Below are 17,096 nucleotides of genomic sequence, written 5' to 3'. Positions count from 1 at the left end.
ATCCTTATGAAGCTGTTTAAGTCATGATTACAGCTGCTATGTAGGATAAAGATGATGCTTTGTAGTGTCTTGAAAGCCATAGATAAGAGGAAGTTAATCAGTACAACGAAACACAAAAGTTACAGACAAAAAGTCCCTGTATTGGGAAAAACAGGAAAGTCCCTGCACTGAATGGTATGATGCAAGTAAGTAAACCGATTGGGAGAGAGACATGAAAATTGCATGGACAGCAAGAGTGATGTAAACTGAAGCCTGCTCATGCATACCGTATGGGTTATGTAAGAATGTTTAATATTGATTGGATGGTCAGATAATGTGGAAAGGTATAAATATGCTGAACCGTTAGGGGATAGAGGGACCCTTGAAGAATAATCCATTGTGACCTGCCTATTCCTCAGGAGAAGGTAACTGATTGATACCTTTTTCTAGATATCTGTCATTCATTGCTTTTATAGTAACTGTAAATACAAAGCCATGCTTTTGGTTCAAACAAAGGTTTGAATTAATAAACCTGAATGGCTCGGCCCCGAGTGCGTGGTAATCCTCACCCAACATGCTGCTCCATTTCCTCCAGCAAGACATGTATGAGAACTAGTGACATTAGCACAGATGTATCTTGACTCTTTACTAAACCTCACTTCAAGCATGGCTCAGAATGACTTTATAGACTTTAAGGTCAGAAAGGACCATTATGATCATCTAGTCTGACCTTCTGCACAACGCAGGCCACAGAATCTCACCCACCCACTCCTATATCAAACCTGTGTCTGAGCCATTGAAGTCCTCAAATCATGGTTTAAAGACTTCAAGGTGCAGAGAATCTTCCAGCAAGTGACCCGTGCCCCACGCTGCAGAGGAAGGCGAAACCCCCCGGGGCTTCTGCCAATCTGCCCTGGAGGAAAATTCCTTTCCAACCCCAAATATGGCGATCAGCTAAACCCTGAGTATGTGGGCCAGACTCACCAGCCAGACACCCAAGAAGGAATTCTCTGTCGTAACTCAGATCCCACCCCATCTAACATCCCATCACAAGCCATTGGGCATATTTACCACTAGTAGTCAAAGACCAATTAATTGCCAAAATTAGGCTATCCCCATTATACCGTCCCCTCCATAAAACTTATCAAGCTTAGTCTTGAAGCCAGGTATGTCTTTTACCCCCACTACTCCCCTTGGAAGGCTGTTCCAGAACTTCACTCCTCTGATAGTTAGAAACCTTTGTCTAATTTCAAGTCTAAACTTCCTGATAGCCAGTTTATATCATTTGTTCTTGTGTCCACATTGGAACTGAGCTTAAATAATTCCTCTCCCTCCCTGGCATTTATTCCTCTGATATATTTATAGAGGGTAATCATATCTCCCCATAGCCTTATTTTGGTTAGGCTAAACAAGCCAAGCTCTTTGAGTCTCCTTTCATAAGACAGGTTTTTCATTCCTCGGATCATCCTAGTAGCCCTTCTCTGAACCTGTTCCAGTTTGAATTCATCCTTCTTAAACATGGGAGACCAGAACTGCACACAGTATTCCAGATGAGGTCTCACCAGTGCCTTGTTTAACGCACTAACACCTCCTTATCTCTACTGGAAATACCTCGCCTGATGCATCCCAAGACCGCCTTAGCTTTAACAGCCAGATCACATTGGCAGCTCAGTCATCCTGTGATCAACCAATACTCTGAGGTCACAGCACTCTGATGCTAGATAAGGCCTGCCACCAACTCCAAAGAAAAGCCTGTGGGTTATACAAACTCAGCCAAGTTATCCACTTCGGTTATTAAGTTTAGCTGCAGCAGAGTGTGAGGACACGAGAACTCTGAATCTGTCCAAGACAAAACCCCAATCAGCAAATATCATGCATTTCTGAACACAATCCAGTTATAAGTCACCCCACAGCATTTACACAAAGAGGCTGGTTTCCTCTGTTAAGATCTACTGCTCTAGGGAGTCTGGATACAAGTACAATATGAATTATTTAGTAAGTCTAGCACAGCTGTTTGAAATGCATCACCATGCTTTGGCTACAGCAAGACCTGTGAGCAGTACAGGATCTCTCCTACCTCCGTATGGAATTTGTTGTCGCATAAATACAACGATGTATTGATTGGTTTGAAAGGCTCAAAGTCAATGTTCACTTTCTTTTCTTTTCCTTCTTCTGTCACAATTGTTCCACAGTAAACAACCAGACCATTTGGAGGTACTGTAAAGGACACATGAAGTACCATAGTTTTAGATCACCAAATATTACATTCAGTATTGCTTACAAAGAACACCAGGATTTCCAAGATCTGAGGACATAAGGATTTAATTTCAAATTTCCCCACACTACTACAGGAGTTCCCCTCCCCCCCAGCCCACTACCCACCCCCCACCTCACTTGTTCCTTCAAGAAACCCAAAGGACTAATTTGTGTGTTCTCATCATAGCTATACGGGGAGCAATGCACAAATGCATTTCTAAAAGCTAGCTAAAAGGAGTAAGCTTGCCAACAGGAGAGTTATTCATTGGCAACTCAATGCATTATGATGACAAAGACTTCCCTGGGACTAAGTTAAGAACATGTACCCAGCTCTTAAACCAGCTAGAAGGCAAATATTTACAGTGTGGAAGAGAGTTAAACAGCATCACTCCATAAAGACTATCAATTCCTACATGGCAGCTCTCCTACAGCTGGCCTGATCCTGCAGCTCTTATTTGTGTGCATAGCCCTATTGGAGTCAGACTACTTGCTTGAATAAGAGCTGCACAATTAGACCCTTCGAGGGTACACCTTGATGGCAGGCTTTATTTCCTCCCCAGATTTGCACATCCGTGTCACATTGCATACACAGAGGGGCTAAAAGATAAACCAAGGCCAAGTTAAGCAGGAAAGCATGGATTTAACATTGAAGAATCCACACCCTTTTAAACTGTTCAAGTTTCAGAATTGAGCCCACAAAGACAGCCAAAGAAAGGCAACCAGGAGCCCACTCATGACAGTACTCAGAGGTCCTCGCAGTGAGGACTGGGCTCCACTGTGCTGGCCATTGTACCAACACACTGGAGATTGCATAGGTTTACAAAAGGGGCTAGGGTTTCAAAGCAGTGGATTGGAGGAGCCACACCCCTTCCCTTCCCCTCCCCACCAAAAGGGTGACTTGCTTTAAACATCTTGATAGCAGAGGGGAAATTTACTAGTGCAAAGCAGCAGAAGGATGGTGAGAGGCAGCAATAGACAACATGCTTTAACAGCAACTTACGTTCTGCCTTGGCCAGCCTGCTGCAACAGCCCAAGCAAATATCGTAGTAAGGACAGTTTGCCTTGGGAAAATGTTTAGCAAGCAGGAGTACCATACAGGCCATGTGTTACCTTTGTTATAGAGTTTGAGTCTTTGCTGTACAGATGTAATGGCTCCCAGTACTGAAAGGCGATTCACTCGAGACTTTATGTTTGACGCGGTACCAAACTCATCCGCTAACATTTTTGCCACTCGTGAAATCTGGTCTTTGGGGGGAATGATCAACGAAATCATGCTGGTGCCATTGCTGAGGAAGGAAAAAAATGGGGTTAATCACAGAAATTAAGACAGCACATATTGCTTAGGGTGGGGAGAATACAGGAATGTCTTTGGTATGAACAATACCCTAGGACTGTGGTTTTCAAACTTTTTTCCTAGCAACTAAGTTGAAGAAAATTGTTGCTGCCCATGATCCAACGGAGCTAGGGATGAGGGGTTTGGGGTGTGGGAGGGGCTCTTTCCATTTCAGTTTTTATACAAAAGTCTGAAGTGAAAGTGACTCAGGAAAGAACAGTTTGCAGAGTAACTACAAGCCCCCTCACATTGCACACAACCATAGAAGCCATTTTAAGATAACTAGTTTTAAACAAATAGGTATGAGATTGCGAAGCAGCTACTAGACTGTGCGAGCATGTCTGCTAGTTCAGCATTGCTAACTCCAAGCGTTAAAGAAAAAAAAAACATGAAACAGGCCCCCTAAAGAATCACAGATTGGCTTTAAATGGGGTTGGGATTCCTTTTTATTTGGTCTTCTGGGTTGAGCTCTCTGGGGTTTACTTTGAACTTCTCTAGCCACAAGGGCTGAAAATTTACTTTTAAATGAAAATGAGATTCTCATGTAATCACAGGAATCCAGGAGCTGGGGCTTGAAGACAGATACCAAGTATCGTGAGATTCAAACTCCTGAGGGTTAGTGCTAAGTACAAGGGGCTCCTCTTTTCTGGAACCCCCATCCCCCTGTTCTTTTTTAAACTGACCCATTAGTAATTGCCTGGGACAAACAGGAGATGCATGCAGCATCTAAACAAGTGGACTACCAGAAAATCTGAACATCCCTTTATTTTAACTATAATTAGTGTTACTACTGACTTTGCCAAGCAAGAACAGTTTAAGAGCCACATTGTTTTTTGCAATTCAGTTTGGGAGGGAAAGTAGGCATGTCATTTTCTCATCAGCTTTCTCTTCAGTGTCTCAAGCACTAGCATAGTCCTCCAAAGTGCTGAGCTACAAACATACAGGGGAAGGTTTTAAAAAAAAAGCATACTTCCCATTAGCCTTTGAATGTACAAGTGTCCTTGGTGTTTTCCAAGACCTACATTTTGGGCCAAGTTTGACCCAACAGCATAAGTTTAAACAAGTCCCCAAACTTAAGAGGACTAATTGGTTTTAAATATCCATAACCGTCCCACGCAGAATCAAACAGCTGTGAAGAGTCACTTGCATACAAGTTATTCCCTGAAGGGAACGTGAGCGACAGATCTTCAAGTGCAGCTTTGACTTCCAGGTCACTGCAGCCACAGAGTACTTCATACCACTCTTTCAAGCAATTAGCTACCTCACTGAATGGCATGAACCTTGCAGGAGACACAATGGTCTAAAATTCCCAGCTGGTTCTTTAAGAGAAAGGCTGATGAGAATGAAAACCCCCTCTTCCAGTCTTGGGTAGGAGCTCACTCCAGTGAATGCTACCTTTAGAAAAGGTATAGATATCTCCTCTGAAAGCACCCTGAGACACCTGGAGACTAGAAATCTCCCTAGTTCACACTATTAGTTGAAGACAATTTATTTGTGGCATGAAATAAGAATAGTCCTGCTCCAACAGGGGGAAAGGTTTTTTGCCATGTGCAGGTCCATACACTTTGTGCACTCCTTTCTAACAGCAGAGTCCTGGAGATTTCACACCAAGTCTCTCTCCCTCTCCTCCACTGAACAGCAATGGGAAGAGATAGTAGGCTGATGCAGAAAAGTGCCCTGGTGTAGAACAAAATATGGAGAGAGCACTTAGGTTCCATAAGTGTGCTCCTGGCCCGGTACGAGATCATCCATCACTGATGGATCTTCTTGAGCGTATGGCGGAGATCAGCCTTCACATTGTAACTTCATTGTTCTTTCCCCATCAACCCATTGTTCCTCAAGCCCCCCCTTGCCTAGAATTTCACACACTATCTTAGAACATGCCATTGTCTAAAGCTAGACTAGGAACAAAGATCTGTTATACATACATACATACTGGCACAGCTTGCCCACTGCCTACTACCATTCCCTCACATAAGCTAGGGCAGCAAGCAGATCAGGCAATCCCACATCTTGCAGGCTTCCCTGAGACAGGAGCCATTGCTGTGTGCTGGATCGCCCGTCCAAGTTCACGCTAGCGTGACAGACGGTTTGGACAACCCATGGTTAAGGGTATAGGGGAAACTACAGTACAGTGCCAAACTACCGTGCCACCTGTAAATCCTATCTCAACATTGCAGCAAGGAATCCTGTTGCAATGAGCCACTCGTGGCCACATTCAAAATAGACTAGAACATATGAGACAGTGGGTATCTTCCCACCATCTTTGGCCATAATGGCACAGCCGGCTCCAGAGATCCTTGTAGTCTGCTACTGCAGTTAGCAATACAAGAGCAAAGGCATCCGAAGAGGAGGGAGAAGGCACATTGAATTGCTCTGCTCAAGCCAGAGTTTGATTAGCAATAATACTCTGCTTTATACCGAGCACTTTAATGAATTCTGCCTTCCCTATTCATGTGAAAGCATGCTAAGTGCTTTCCTCTGATTTGACATGCTTCACTACCATTCACATAGTGAAGGCCATTTCAGTGTTAAGCGGTTCCTGCAGAATCATGTAAGATAGCAGGCTCACGATTTGCCATTAGAAAGGCATGGCACAGTCTGAGCTTGAAGCTGGCATGGAAAGACAGACAGCTCAGTTATCCAATTGTCATGTTCCAGTTTACTGAGCCATCTCTTTTCAACACTATCACGTCTATTCAGGTTCACTCAGTAGTTTATGCCGAGCATTCTGCTGCCATCTGCTGGGTAAGTGAGTAAAAGCAGCCAAATTATTTTTCATTAAAAAGGAAGGCATGGAAGATCAACAGCCAACCCAAATGCACTAAGTTTTAACATTCTGGGTTCAGAATGATTTTCTTTGCTCTGAAGTAGTTTCACTTACCCAAACTGGGATCCATGAATGCTTTTGAGAGACAGGACCATCAGCTTCTGTAACTTAATACTAAGTGGACCTAGGAAACTAGAAATCCAGTAAGACACCAGCTCAAAGGAACGTGTATTAAGAGTCATCCCATGGTAGCTGGAGAGCTGTGGCTGTTACAGTGGTAATAAGACCCTGATGACAAAAGTTCTCAGAACTCTCACCTGCATCAGCAATAGCTTACCACAGGAAAGCAGCTTTCCTGTCTCAGAGCGATTACATATCTGTAACGCGTCATGCTGCTACATGGCCAAGCTATTCCTGTAAATCTGAAATCATATCTGTGAGATAAGTCATCTTCAGATAAGCACTGTTCTTTCTACAGTTTAACACACTGAGCCCAGAGTCTGAGATGCACTGAAGACAGTGTTTCTTTCTACAGTGATATGCACTGTATCTGGGCTCAGAAAATCACATTTGCTAGCAACCCCTATACTGTCACAGCGAGACTGCCTCGGCACCAGAAGACAAATATTTCTGCATACCCCATATCTTACTGGACTTCTGACTGCTATACCAATGGTGTATTCTGGACAGAATTATTGTGGAAATTATCTACAGGAAAACGTGCCAATTGCGAATCCAGGTAGGAACGCGGTCTAATCTAAACAGGGGCACAAAGTCCACCAACTACTTACATGACTATGTAACTGTATTTCCTACCTAGATGGCATGCGGCAAGGCATGAACCCCCTACCGTAGCTGGGAATAGCTGTGCTCCACCAAGTGTTTGCCACAATAAAGTTTTCAATACAGTGAAATTTAAGTATCAACGCCATGGCATGAGACATGAAAGTTGTTTGAATTAATGGAGTGTTCAGACTGGTTGCTAAGCATGCACCACGGTGTTAAAACTCCAGCTTACTCTCCCTGTTCCCTTCCCCTCATAGCCGCCCATGAAAGGCCAAGACCGAAGAGAGAGATTCCCTCCTACTTAGCTACACATGGGACTTTTCATTTAAGTGAAGACAGTGATTTTAAGAATTCCCCTCTGATTTTAGTGAGTCACAACAAAAGTTATACTAGATCTGCTAGAAGGATGGTACTAAAGTCCTTTGTACCAGGCATTTGTAAGCTGTTAGAGGCACAGTGTCTCCTGTTAATGGGCAGGTCAGCTTGCCTGCACAGCAGCTTTCCTGTCATCCTCTTAATGGCATCTGTTCATCTGTAGTCACAGTTCAGCAGTGATATCACTGCACTCAGTCTGAAGTATTTGGGACATTTGCTCAGCAAGGAGGTGGGCGCTCTCTGGAGCATGCATGTAGAGAAGCAACAGATGAGGCAATGAACTCAGGATTCCTCCAGCTCTGGGCAGCAGGGTGAGGACCAGCCAAACAGACATACTAGGGGGCTCCTGTCCACACTGCATGGCAGGAAAGCCGCCATGTGCCAGCCTCTGACAAGGAAACACTTAAGACTTGATTAGTTACCATAGCATCCTATCACCTGGTGTCAGCAACCATGTCAGCAATCAGCAATTAACTCATACTTAAGTGTGGCCAGGGCTTAAGTAGATGTCAGCATAAGGGGTTCCAGAGCAGAATCCAGGGAAGGGCCAGAGTTTGAAACCCTTCCCCAATCACTACAGGTTTGAGGATCCAACGTGATCCTATGACACAACTGTCAGGAATTAAGTCACTAGGACAGTGTAACATGTCTTCTATTCTCCCTATACACAGCAAATTATTTTAAGGTTTTAAATGGCAAACTCCAAGGGACCAGAGAGTAACTAATCCTGGAGTCTTATTACAATCATGGAATTTCTATATGGCCACATGGTGCTATACAAGAGTCTAATAACTGTAGGAAGACATCAGGGTTAGTGTTAACACTTGCCACTCCCAGTAATGGATGTGCTCTATTTGGTCATTAGCCAAGTTCTGCAAAGAAAAAAAAGTGAAAAAAGTGAGCAGCACAGATTTGCATCCCACTGATCAGGCATAGAGGCATTCAGCAACAGCTTGCACTTAAAGATATTCCTGCTCCCCATAAAATCCTCTTGCACCTCCCAGTCGGAGTATCCCCAAGTGCCTCATCCATCTCGCTGCAACCTCTGGGGGCTGTTGGGGAATCTGCAGGGCCAGAAAAAAATGTCTTCTGGGCTCTTTTGTGAAGCAACAGTGGAACTTCCAAACTTCCAGAGCAGACATTTTAGACAACTAGTTTGGCATGGCTGTGCTGAATTGGTCCAGCCCGGGGAGCTGCAACTCCAAGCTGTACTCATTTCTGTGTCTTTTCCAGTCAGTCTGAAGGAAGAGCACAGCCAGCATATGAACGTTCACAAGACAAGTGGCATATTTCATTGGAGCAAGCTGCCTTCTGTACTTGTAGATGGTTACTTTCATTACAATCGGCATTTGAGCTTCCTACCAGAGGCGGCCATCTTGCTGAGAAGGGATTTGGTTTTTAGACAGAGCTGAACAGGTTTTCACATTTTCAAGTTTCAACGGATAAACCAAGCTGGCAATCAGTTTAGTCTCTTCCAGAAGGGGCACACAGCCTCGCCTCAGCAAACTGGCTGCCTCTTGCCCTAGACTCCAATGTGGTTTGGTACCACACAGATCATTCGTAGTGACAGCGATTCTCACCTCAGGATCTTTCAGAGTGCTAGGAGAGCAAGTAGCAATCACAGGTGGAAATCTGAGGAGCTAGGCTCACTCTAGACTGCCTTACTGACCTGATGCTGGCAAGGGAGGATTATTGCTGTTTATAACCAACCTTGCTAAATAAATAGGAGTTAGTGGCCTACACTGAAATATCAGAGGAACCTTTGTTAGAAACACAGAAAAAGCAATTGAGCAGTAGCTGTTCCACAATAGATGGTTTTACTCTAATATCACAAGATGTAATGAGCAGATATCAGCAAATGTAAGGAATGTCAGTAGTCAGAGCCGGCGAAGAGCAGTGGGGAGCTCTAAAGCTTGCCCTTTTCACCAACAGAAGTTGGTCCAATAGAAGATATTACCTTCACCCACCACGTCTCTCCAATAACTAAATGTTGTCAGTCAAGTGCAGAGTTGGCTTGCTTTAGTTGAAGGTAGTAAAAGCTGGGAGCAATGTTCTCAAAGGGCTACTCTAAGCCCTTATTTCTTTAACTGTAAGAGCCTGCAGAGAGCCTACCACAAACAAGATATGCAGATAAGTGATCCTAGCTACATACTGTAGCTGGAAGACTTTCTATGGAACCATCGAGCCCAGATACTGCTATCAGAAGAGTCACCTTCCTGGATGTACTTCTGTGTTTTCTCCCCCAAAAAAGGACTAGAGAATACAAGCAAAGTCCCTCCATGTTTAATGTGGTGGTAACGGGCTGGGCAGAAGTACTCCCCACTGCCATACATAATTGACTTGCAGGTTATGCCTCACTGAGGCACGTCCCATAGCCAAATGGGAGATTGAAACTTTTAGTGCATGGCTTCCATCAGTCAGTACTGCACATTCATCCAGATGTCCACATTTCTGAATGATCAATAGGCACAACTGGCCTCCAGGTGTTTGAGGCTCAACAAGTTTCCATGAAATTCAAGAATCCAATATGGCAAAAACAAGGAATGCTACATTAGTGGGGGAAGAAGGCTCAGAAAAGGCAGGATTCTGCACATACACCTCTACCCGGATATAATGCTGTCCTCGAGAGCCAAAAAGAAAACCTTACCACGTTATAGGTGAAACCGCATTATATCGAACTTGCTTTAATCTGCTGGAGCACGCAGCCCCGCCCCAAGGAGCGCTGCTTTACCGCGTTATATCCGAATTCATGTTATATTGGGTCGCGTTATATCGGGGTAGAGGTGTATACAATATCTGGAAACTCACTGACTTGATACTGCCTTGCCTCTCCCCATGCCATACTGCCACAGCTGCAATGAGGCCCCCGAGCCTGATCCCCTTGCTCAGGAGCTGCTGGTAGTCCTGTAAGGCCTCCTCCTTTCCTTTGGAATGTTCCGGCCTCCCGAAGGTCTGAAATAGCCTGAATTTGCTGACCTTCCTGGCACAAAGCAGAGACTGCGTGAGCAAGGGTTGAGGGCTGAACTGGTATTTAGTGGGAAAGTACAACGCATGCTGGCCATGTGGCTCAGAATCAAAGGATTTATGGTTGGGTGGGAGGAAGAGGTGCTGCTGCCGCTCCTCTACATTCCTATGCTCAGAGCGCTGGATGGGTGTTCTTCAACGTGGATTTTGCAAAAACAAATCTCAATAAAATCATTGCTAGTCTTGGTTTTCTTGTTAAATCTGTCTTATACACATACGCCATTTTACTGAATACCTATAGTCACACCCTCAACTAGGCAATACCCCAATGGTATTCAGTCTGTTTTCTGCACCTAGCATTATAGGATGAGTACCTGACAATGCTATCCTACTTACATGGTACCCTGAATGTCATGCTTTGGGATGCATGCAGATAGGGCAAGCATTTCCCAGATAGGCGCCAGCACCGCCACCGCCACAGAAACAAGGAGAAGCAGTCTCAAGTAGCCACTGCCCAAACCCATTCAGGGCTTGATAGACCAACATCACTTTGAAACGCACCCAATAATAGAAAGCCCTGGCTCAGTCTTCAAATAACTGGTATAATCTGCTGCCAGAGAGGAACTAACACAACCTCCAAGAAGGGAAGTGAAAATGCTTTCTACAGAACTGGCCCTTCCTGAGATGGTCTCAGCCAATCAGGAACAGGCAAAATGCCATGTGATCCATTCCAAGTAATCAGAATCTTGAAATGTCCCTTGAGCAGTAGACAAACAATTCACAGATATCTAAAGAGAGCCAAGAAATTAGCTAACAGTTTGGACAGTGCAAGTTTCAAGCAACAACTGATGGGCCCCAAATGCAGGCTGAGCTCAAACCCAGGTCATCAGGAGCATTTATTCACTTAGTGGCAAATGTTTTGCAACTCTCAATATAGACTCAGTAAAAGCCCCATGTTCTCTTGCATCAATATACTGCCGTTTGTGTGGGTTTCTCAAGTGCACCAAGATGCAGAGCACCACCAGAGCACCAGCCCATGTTCTGAACAGCATCCTTCCAAAGGAAGGTTGTGGAAGCGGCTAGCGTTCTGTGCAGCACCTTTGTTGGACCACGTGGAATGCTATGCTCAACTACCGAGAAAAGGGCCAGTTGCTAGGTGGAAGGAAGTTGGGATCAAGTATCCGATAGCAGTTGGGAAAGAGAAGGACCATCTGCTTGGGATTGTGGTGGCAGGAGTCTGATACATTCCTTCTCTAACTGTAGCTCTGGGTATAATGAGGGAGAACGGGAACTTGAAGGAAATGGAATTCCTTGCCCTGAAAGGCACTTCTGATCTGTGCAAAGCTAGTACCCCAGCTGCCCTGTAGTGCCCCACTCCACCCTGTGGCAAACTAGAGCAGCTTAGCAGCACTGAAGGGAGATGCAATGCTTAATAGCACTGTGGACTGAAGTGACAGCTTGGGCCCAGTCTCTCACAACATAGTTCTCATCCCCAGCCCTGTAAACTCGATCCTTGCTCTTGCTCAACCTCATGTGCCAGATTAGGCAGCACTAAACAGATGCCACACAGTGGATCATTTGGATTGTCCAAGCTCCCCAGCTTCCTCTGTCCCACCAAGGACTGCCTTAGGGAAGAGATGCTCCCCCTATGGAGGGGAGTTCTGTAGGGGTAGCAGGGGGAACAGTCACCAGCTGCTGTACAACCCTTGGATGCAAGCTGGGGAGCCAAGCACTGAGACCAACAAGCAAGAGACACTAAGTGGCAAGGCTCTTCTCCCCCAACGCCTTGTCTAGGCAGAGACCTCATTCCGGCCTGTGGGAGAGAGCCCCACAAGGATGCAACAGGTGGGTGTTGAGTGAAGAAGCAGAGGCGAGACTGCTTACACTCAGTGAGATGCTACCCAGAGGCAATGCTTCCCCTGAGCAGCTTCTGGCCTGCTGCCAGCATTGACTCCTACACTCAGCATGCATAGCTCATCTCTGGGGAGGGTGGGGGTGGAGTGGAAGAGATGACAGAAGAACCAGATCATATACCTCCTCATACTTCCATCTGGCAGGAACTAGGCCAGGTGCCACTGCTGGGCTCTTGTGACATGTCAGACCCACCAACTCCCCTCTGCAGCCTCTTCCCTTCGCCCACCCCTGTGGAGGTCCCTAAGCTGCAACTGTTGCTCTGACAACTTCTGCCACAGTTTGTCTCCTCACTAGATCCCAACTCAGGTAATTCCATTTTGCTGCCCTGAATACCCTGCCGTTCCAGCGGGCTATGGCATTTTTGGCTGCCCATGTACTGCTGCAGAGCACGGACGTATAATGGTAAGGAACCACTGATCTGCCCGTGGTCACTGCGCTTCAGTGGTGGGTAAAGTGCTCTCTCTATATCCCATAGCTCCCATACAGGGGAGCAGAAGCTGAATTAGTTACTGCCACTTTGCTGTATTCACTTTTCAGCCAAGGATTTCAAAGCATCACGGTATGGGCATGTTCTCAGAGGAAGCTTGCAGGCCTGAAGCACCAGGGTTCTCCTGGGGCAGTGAGGCAGATATTGGTAACCCATGTGAACACTTTTATACTTCAGACACGGATGACTCACTAGCAGACTTAGTTCTGCCACCATACTCTGTCACCAATTACTGTACTTTCCAACTTCAAAAGATTTTAGCTGCACTACACTATTAGGCCAGTCAGTTTGGTGCAAGATGTACCCTGAATGACTGAAGCAAGGCGGCCAGATTTGCATATTCAGATGTTTAGGCCTCAGGGGTACACGGGGAATAGCGAACTGATTGCAAAGCACTCACCAGTAAGCACAGAAAGTTGTCCCCTTCTCAGTTTCCCACTCCCACCTCTCGCTGTGTCTATCTTTCAGATAAAAGTCAGTTTCAGTGATGATCTGTTCGTGAATAATGCTCTGTGCAAGAACCATGCTGTTTGGTAGTGATTCAGGCAGCATTGTGAAGGAAGATTACAGGGCACACAGGTCACTCCAAATGCTTGTCTTAAAGTCCTTTCCTTGACATCATGTGGTGTAGTTTTCCCAAACCCAGAGGCATGAGAGCTTCGCAATCAGATGCACCCAGAGAGTTCTTTACACTGACTACCAATGCATCAGCTATGAAAGACATGCAACAAGGTGTCCTGGAGCACATCTGCACTGTTAGCATAGCTCAATAGAAAAGTTAAGAGCAGGGGAAGGAAAAAGCCTAAAGAAACACTTCTGAAATTGACAGGCAAGAAAGGCAATAGGCAAATGGCCAGCTCCCCTTTACAGTTACAAGTTCCTTCTGGATAGCACATGGCTCAAGGAAAACTGCTGTCCTGGAAGACTAGTTAGAACAGGGGTGTCAGACACTCACCCCATGGATTTATATTTATCCAGCTTCATGACAGACTACAGAAGGCAAGCTCTCATTTATAAAAGAGTGTAATGCTGCCTTAGATAGAATCAGCTCCCAGGGGTGAATGGCGGACACTCAGCCATTTGCATATTTAACTCCTAAGCCTAAGGACAACACAAGGGCCAGCATCCAAGTAACCTAGGTGCACAGCTAGGTAACAATACACATGACCAAATAAGCTAAGAGCAAGCGTAGTACTCAATGTGTGTCACTCCTCCTGAGTAATTGGAGTCATTGTGGATAGTTCTCTGAAAACATCCACTCACTGTGCAGCGGCAGTCAAAAAAGTGACCAGAATGTTGGGAATCATTAGGAAAGATAAGACAGAAAATATCATATTGCCTCTAAAAATCCACGGTATGCCCACATCTTGAATACTGTGTGCAGATGTAGTCACCCCATCTCTAAAAAGATATATTGGAATTGGAAAAGGTTCAGAAAAGGGCAATAAAAATGATTGGGGTACAGAATGGATGTCATATGAGGAGAGATTAATAAGATTGGGACTTTTCAGCTGGGAAAAGAGATGATTAAGGGAGGATACGAGAGGTCTATAAAATCATGACTGGTGTAGAGAAAGTAAATATATTTACTCCTCCTCATAACACAAGAACTAGGGGTTGCCAAATAAAATAAATTGGCAGCAGGTTTAAAACAAACAAAAGGAAGTATTTCTTCACACAACGCAGAGTCAACCTGTGGAACTCCTTGCCAGAGGATGTTGTGAAGGCCAAGACTATAACAGGGTTCAAAAAAGAACTAGATAAATTCATGAAGGATAGGTCCATGATCGGACCCCATTTTAACAGGGTCGCCTGGGCTGGTGTTAGACTTGCTGGGGCCTGGGGCCAAAGACTGAGCCCCACTGCCTGGGGCCGAAGCCTAAGGGCTTCAGCCTGGGGCAGCAGGGCTCAGGCTTTGGCTTCAGCCCAGGGTGGCAGGCCTCAGGTTATAGCTCTCCCTCCCCAGCACTGAAGCCCTTGGGCTTCAGCTTTGGACCGCCCACCCAGGGCGGCAGGGCTCAGGCAAACTCAGGCTTCGGTCCCCCCTCCTGGAGCCTTGTAGTAATTTTTGTTGTCAGAAGAGAGTCGCAGCACAATGAAGTTTGAGAACTCCTCTAATCTGAAGTCTGGCTACCACAAAAGGGCCATACCCTTTCTGCAAACACTCCCTCTTATCAAGAGTGGGCCAGCTCACACAACATGCATTTAGCCCTCTCTTCAGCCTGGGGTAAACAGCCTAGGTTTGATGGGCTCTCTGGTCAAAGTTGGCCAACATCAGGTTTCATAAAGCACTCTTTATACATTAACTGAAGTAGCTGTTTAGCAATCCAATTAGAACACAGAGCACAAGAGTAACCATCAAGTAAGGAAGTCTACTTCCACTGGTGCCTCTCTTAACAGATCCCTTCTGCTTCAAGCTAACATGACAAATTTATTAGGAACAAGGGAAACTGACATGGAGAGCACATGCTGACTGTCAGTTTCTTAGTCCTCAACCTTTTCTTCAAGGAGAAAAAATGTCTCTTGCTAACCTGCAACATCTCACTAACAGGACAATAGCCATTGTGCTACCTCCTACAGAGCTCATAGCAGCAGGACACTGTACGCAAAGGCAGAGAGATTTACAGAGATGCCAAAAAGCTGATTGATGGGACAGGAATTAGGTTAATGATTATGAAACTTCAGTTATGGAGTCTAAAGCTTCTCCTTAAGGTTAATAGTCATCACCATCAAATTGTACGACTTTTAATGCACTTCTCTCATCTACCAGAGCAGTAAATATTCAGAGAACTCCCCAAAAGGGAAGCAACATCTCTATTAAAGAACAGATTTAGGTGAGCTTTCAGGAGAAATAGGAAACATATAACTCTTCTCACATGCTACAGACTTGACTGAGGGACCCTCAGCCCAAAACAAGAGACTTATTTTCCCTTCAGTAAGGTAAATCTCATGTAGTATTCCTGGCGGATATATGTATAATATTTGGGACCTAACTCAAGCCTTCTCTCAGGTTGAATATGGAGTCATTTACTTTGGAACTGCCCCAACCCTGATGCAAGTACAGGCAAAGGGGGTTTTATTAAAGGTGATCCCACCACATTACAATTCCAGATTCCTCTGTTCAGTGCATGGGAGGGGTTTCAGTTAGTGAGATAACGATGCCTAAAGCTTGATGCTTGGAAGCAGGCATGCTCTGAGACTGTGCAGATGGGAGTACCTTTATCTCCTTTCTGCACTCCTCTGGCCACACAGACATTCCAGCGTCCCGCTTCCTCCTCCTTCCCCCACCCTGCAAGCCTCAAGACAGATTGTGATGAGGGCTACAAATCCCTCATGCCCAGAGAAGGAGACAGGGAAGACTAGAGGGCTTGGAAAGTAGCCTCGGTGAATGTGCATATTGCCGCACTCCTCTCCCAAAGTCCTGCTGCGGCATGACAGTTGTATCCTGTTTGCAGTCAACTTTTTACTGCATTTTTAAAATCCAGCCTGTTCCAACCACCCCACACATACCATTAGATATGTTTTTCCTTCCTGCCTTCACATCTTGGTACTATCTTTTCCTCTGCTATTTCCAGTGTCCATCCTTCCTCTCCATCACCTTAAACCCCTTTTGACCCCACCATACGTTACCTTCTACACCTCCCTCCCCTGAATTTTCAACCCTGCTCTTCTAACTTTGCTAATCTCTCCCCCTCCGTCTCCCACTCAAACCCACCTCTCACACAGAGAGTGCAGTTTGTCACCTAATCTGCACAAGATTACATCAGAATAAGGGGCTATATAGCCCATGAGCAGCGCCTAGGTGATAAGCCAAACCACACTGTCCTAGGAGTGCTGGGATTCCTATCAGGGTGCCATCCCCAGACAATTTTGTAGCCTCTGTGATACAGATAGCTCCCTCCCACCTCTGGCTGCTGTTCTATGTGATCCTCTCCCCTCCCAAAGCTCTTCCACTCGCTGCATGATGTGTCTGCAAACCCAGCCTTCCCGTGTCTCAGATTTCAGGTTCTCCTCAGTGAGCAGTCTACTGTTGGCCTCTAATATCAGTGGGGTTCCCGTGTTAGTCTGGATCTGTAAAAAGAGACAGAGTCCTGTGGCACCTTATAGACTAGCAGACGTTTTATTCACCCACGAAAGCTTATGCTCCAAAACGTCTGTTAGTTTACAACAGGAGTCGGCAACATTTGGCACGCGGCTCACCAGGGTAAACACCCTGGCGGGCCGGGACAGTT

General features: G+C 45.5%; 1 protein-coding gene across 4 annotated transcripts in view; it reads right to left on the bottom strand.

Moving 5' to 3' along the window:
* Positions 1-17,096, bottom strand: part of ETF1 (eukaryotic translation termination factor 1) — a 39,059-nt gene that overhangs the window by 12,752 nt on the left and 9,211 nt on the right. For all 4 annotated transcript variants that reach the window (XM_005312392.5, XM_065554841.1, XM_042850760.2 and 1 more), the window contains 2 exons: positions 3,346-3,521; positions 2,057-2,196 (listed from right to left, as the gene is read on the bottom strand). In XM_005312392.5, coding sequence (XP_005312449.2) covers positions 2,057-2,196; positions 3,346-3,521 — 316 coding nt within the window. The remainder of the gene's footprint in view (positions 1-2,056; positions 2,197-3,345; positions 3,522-17,096) is intronic.

This window comes from Chrysemys picta, chromosome 8, assembly GCF_011386835.1.
Source record: "Chrysemys picta bellii isolate R12L10 chromosome 8, ASM1138683v2, whole genome shotgun sequence".
In the NCBI taxonomy this organism is placed as follows: Eukaryota; Metazoa; Chordata; order Testudines; family Emydidae; genus Chrysemys; species Chrysemys picta.
This window is presented reverse-complemented; position numbering and strand designations above follow the sequence as displayed.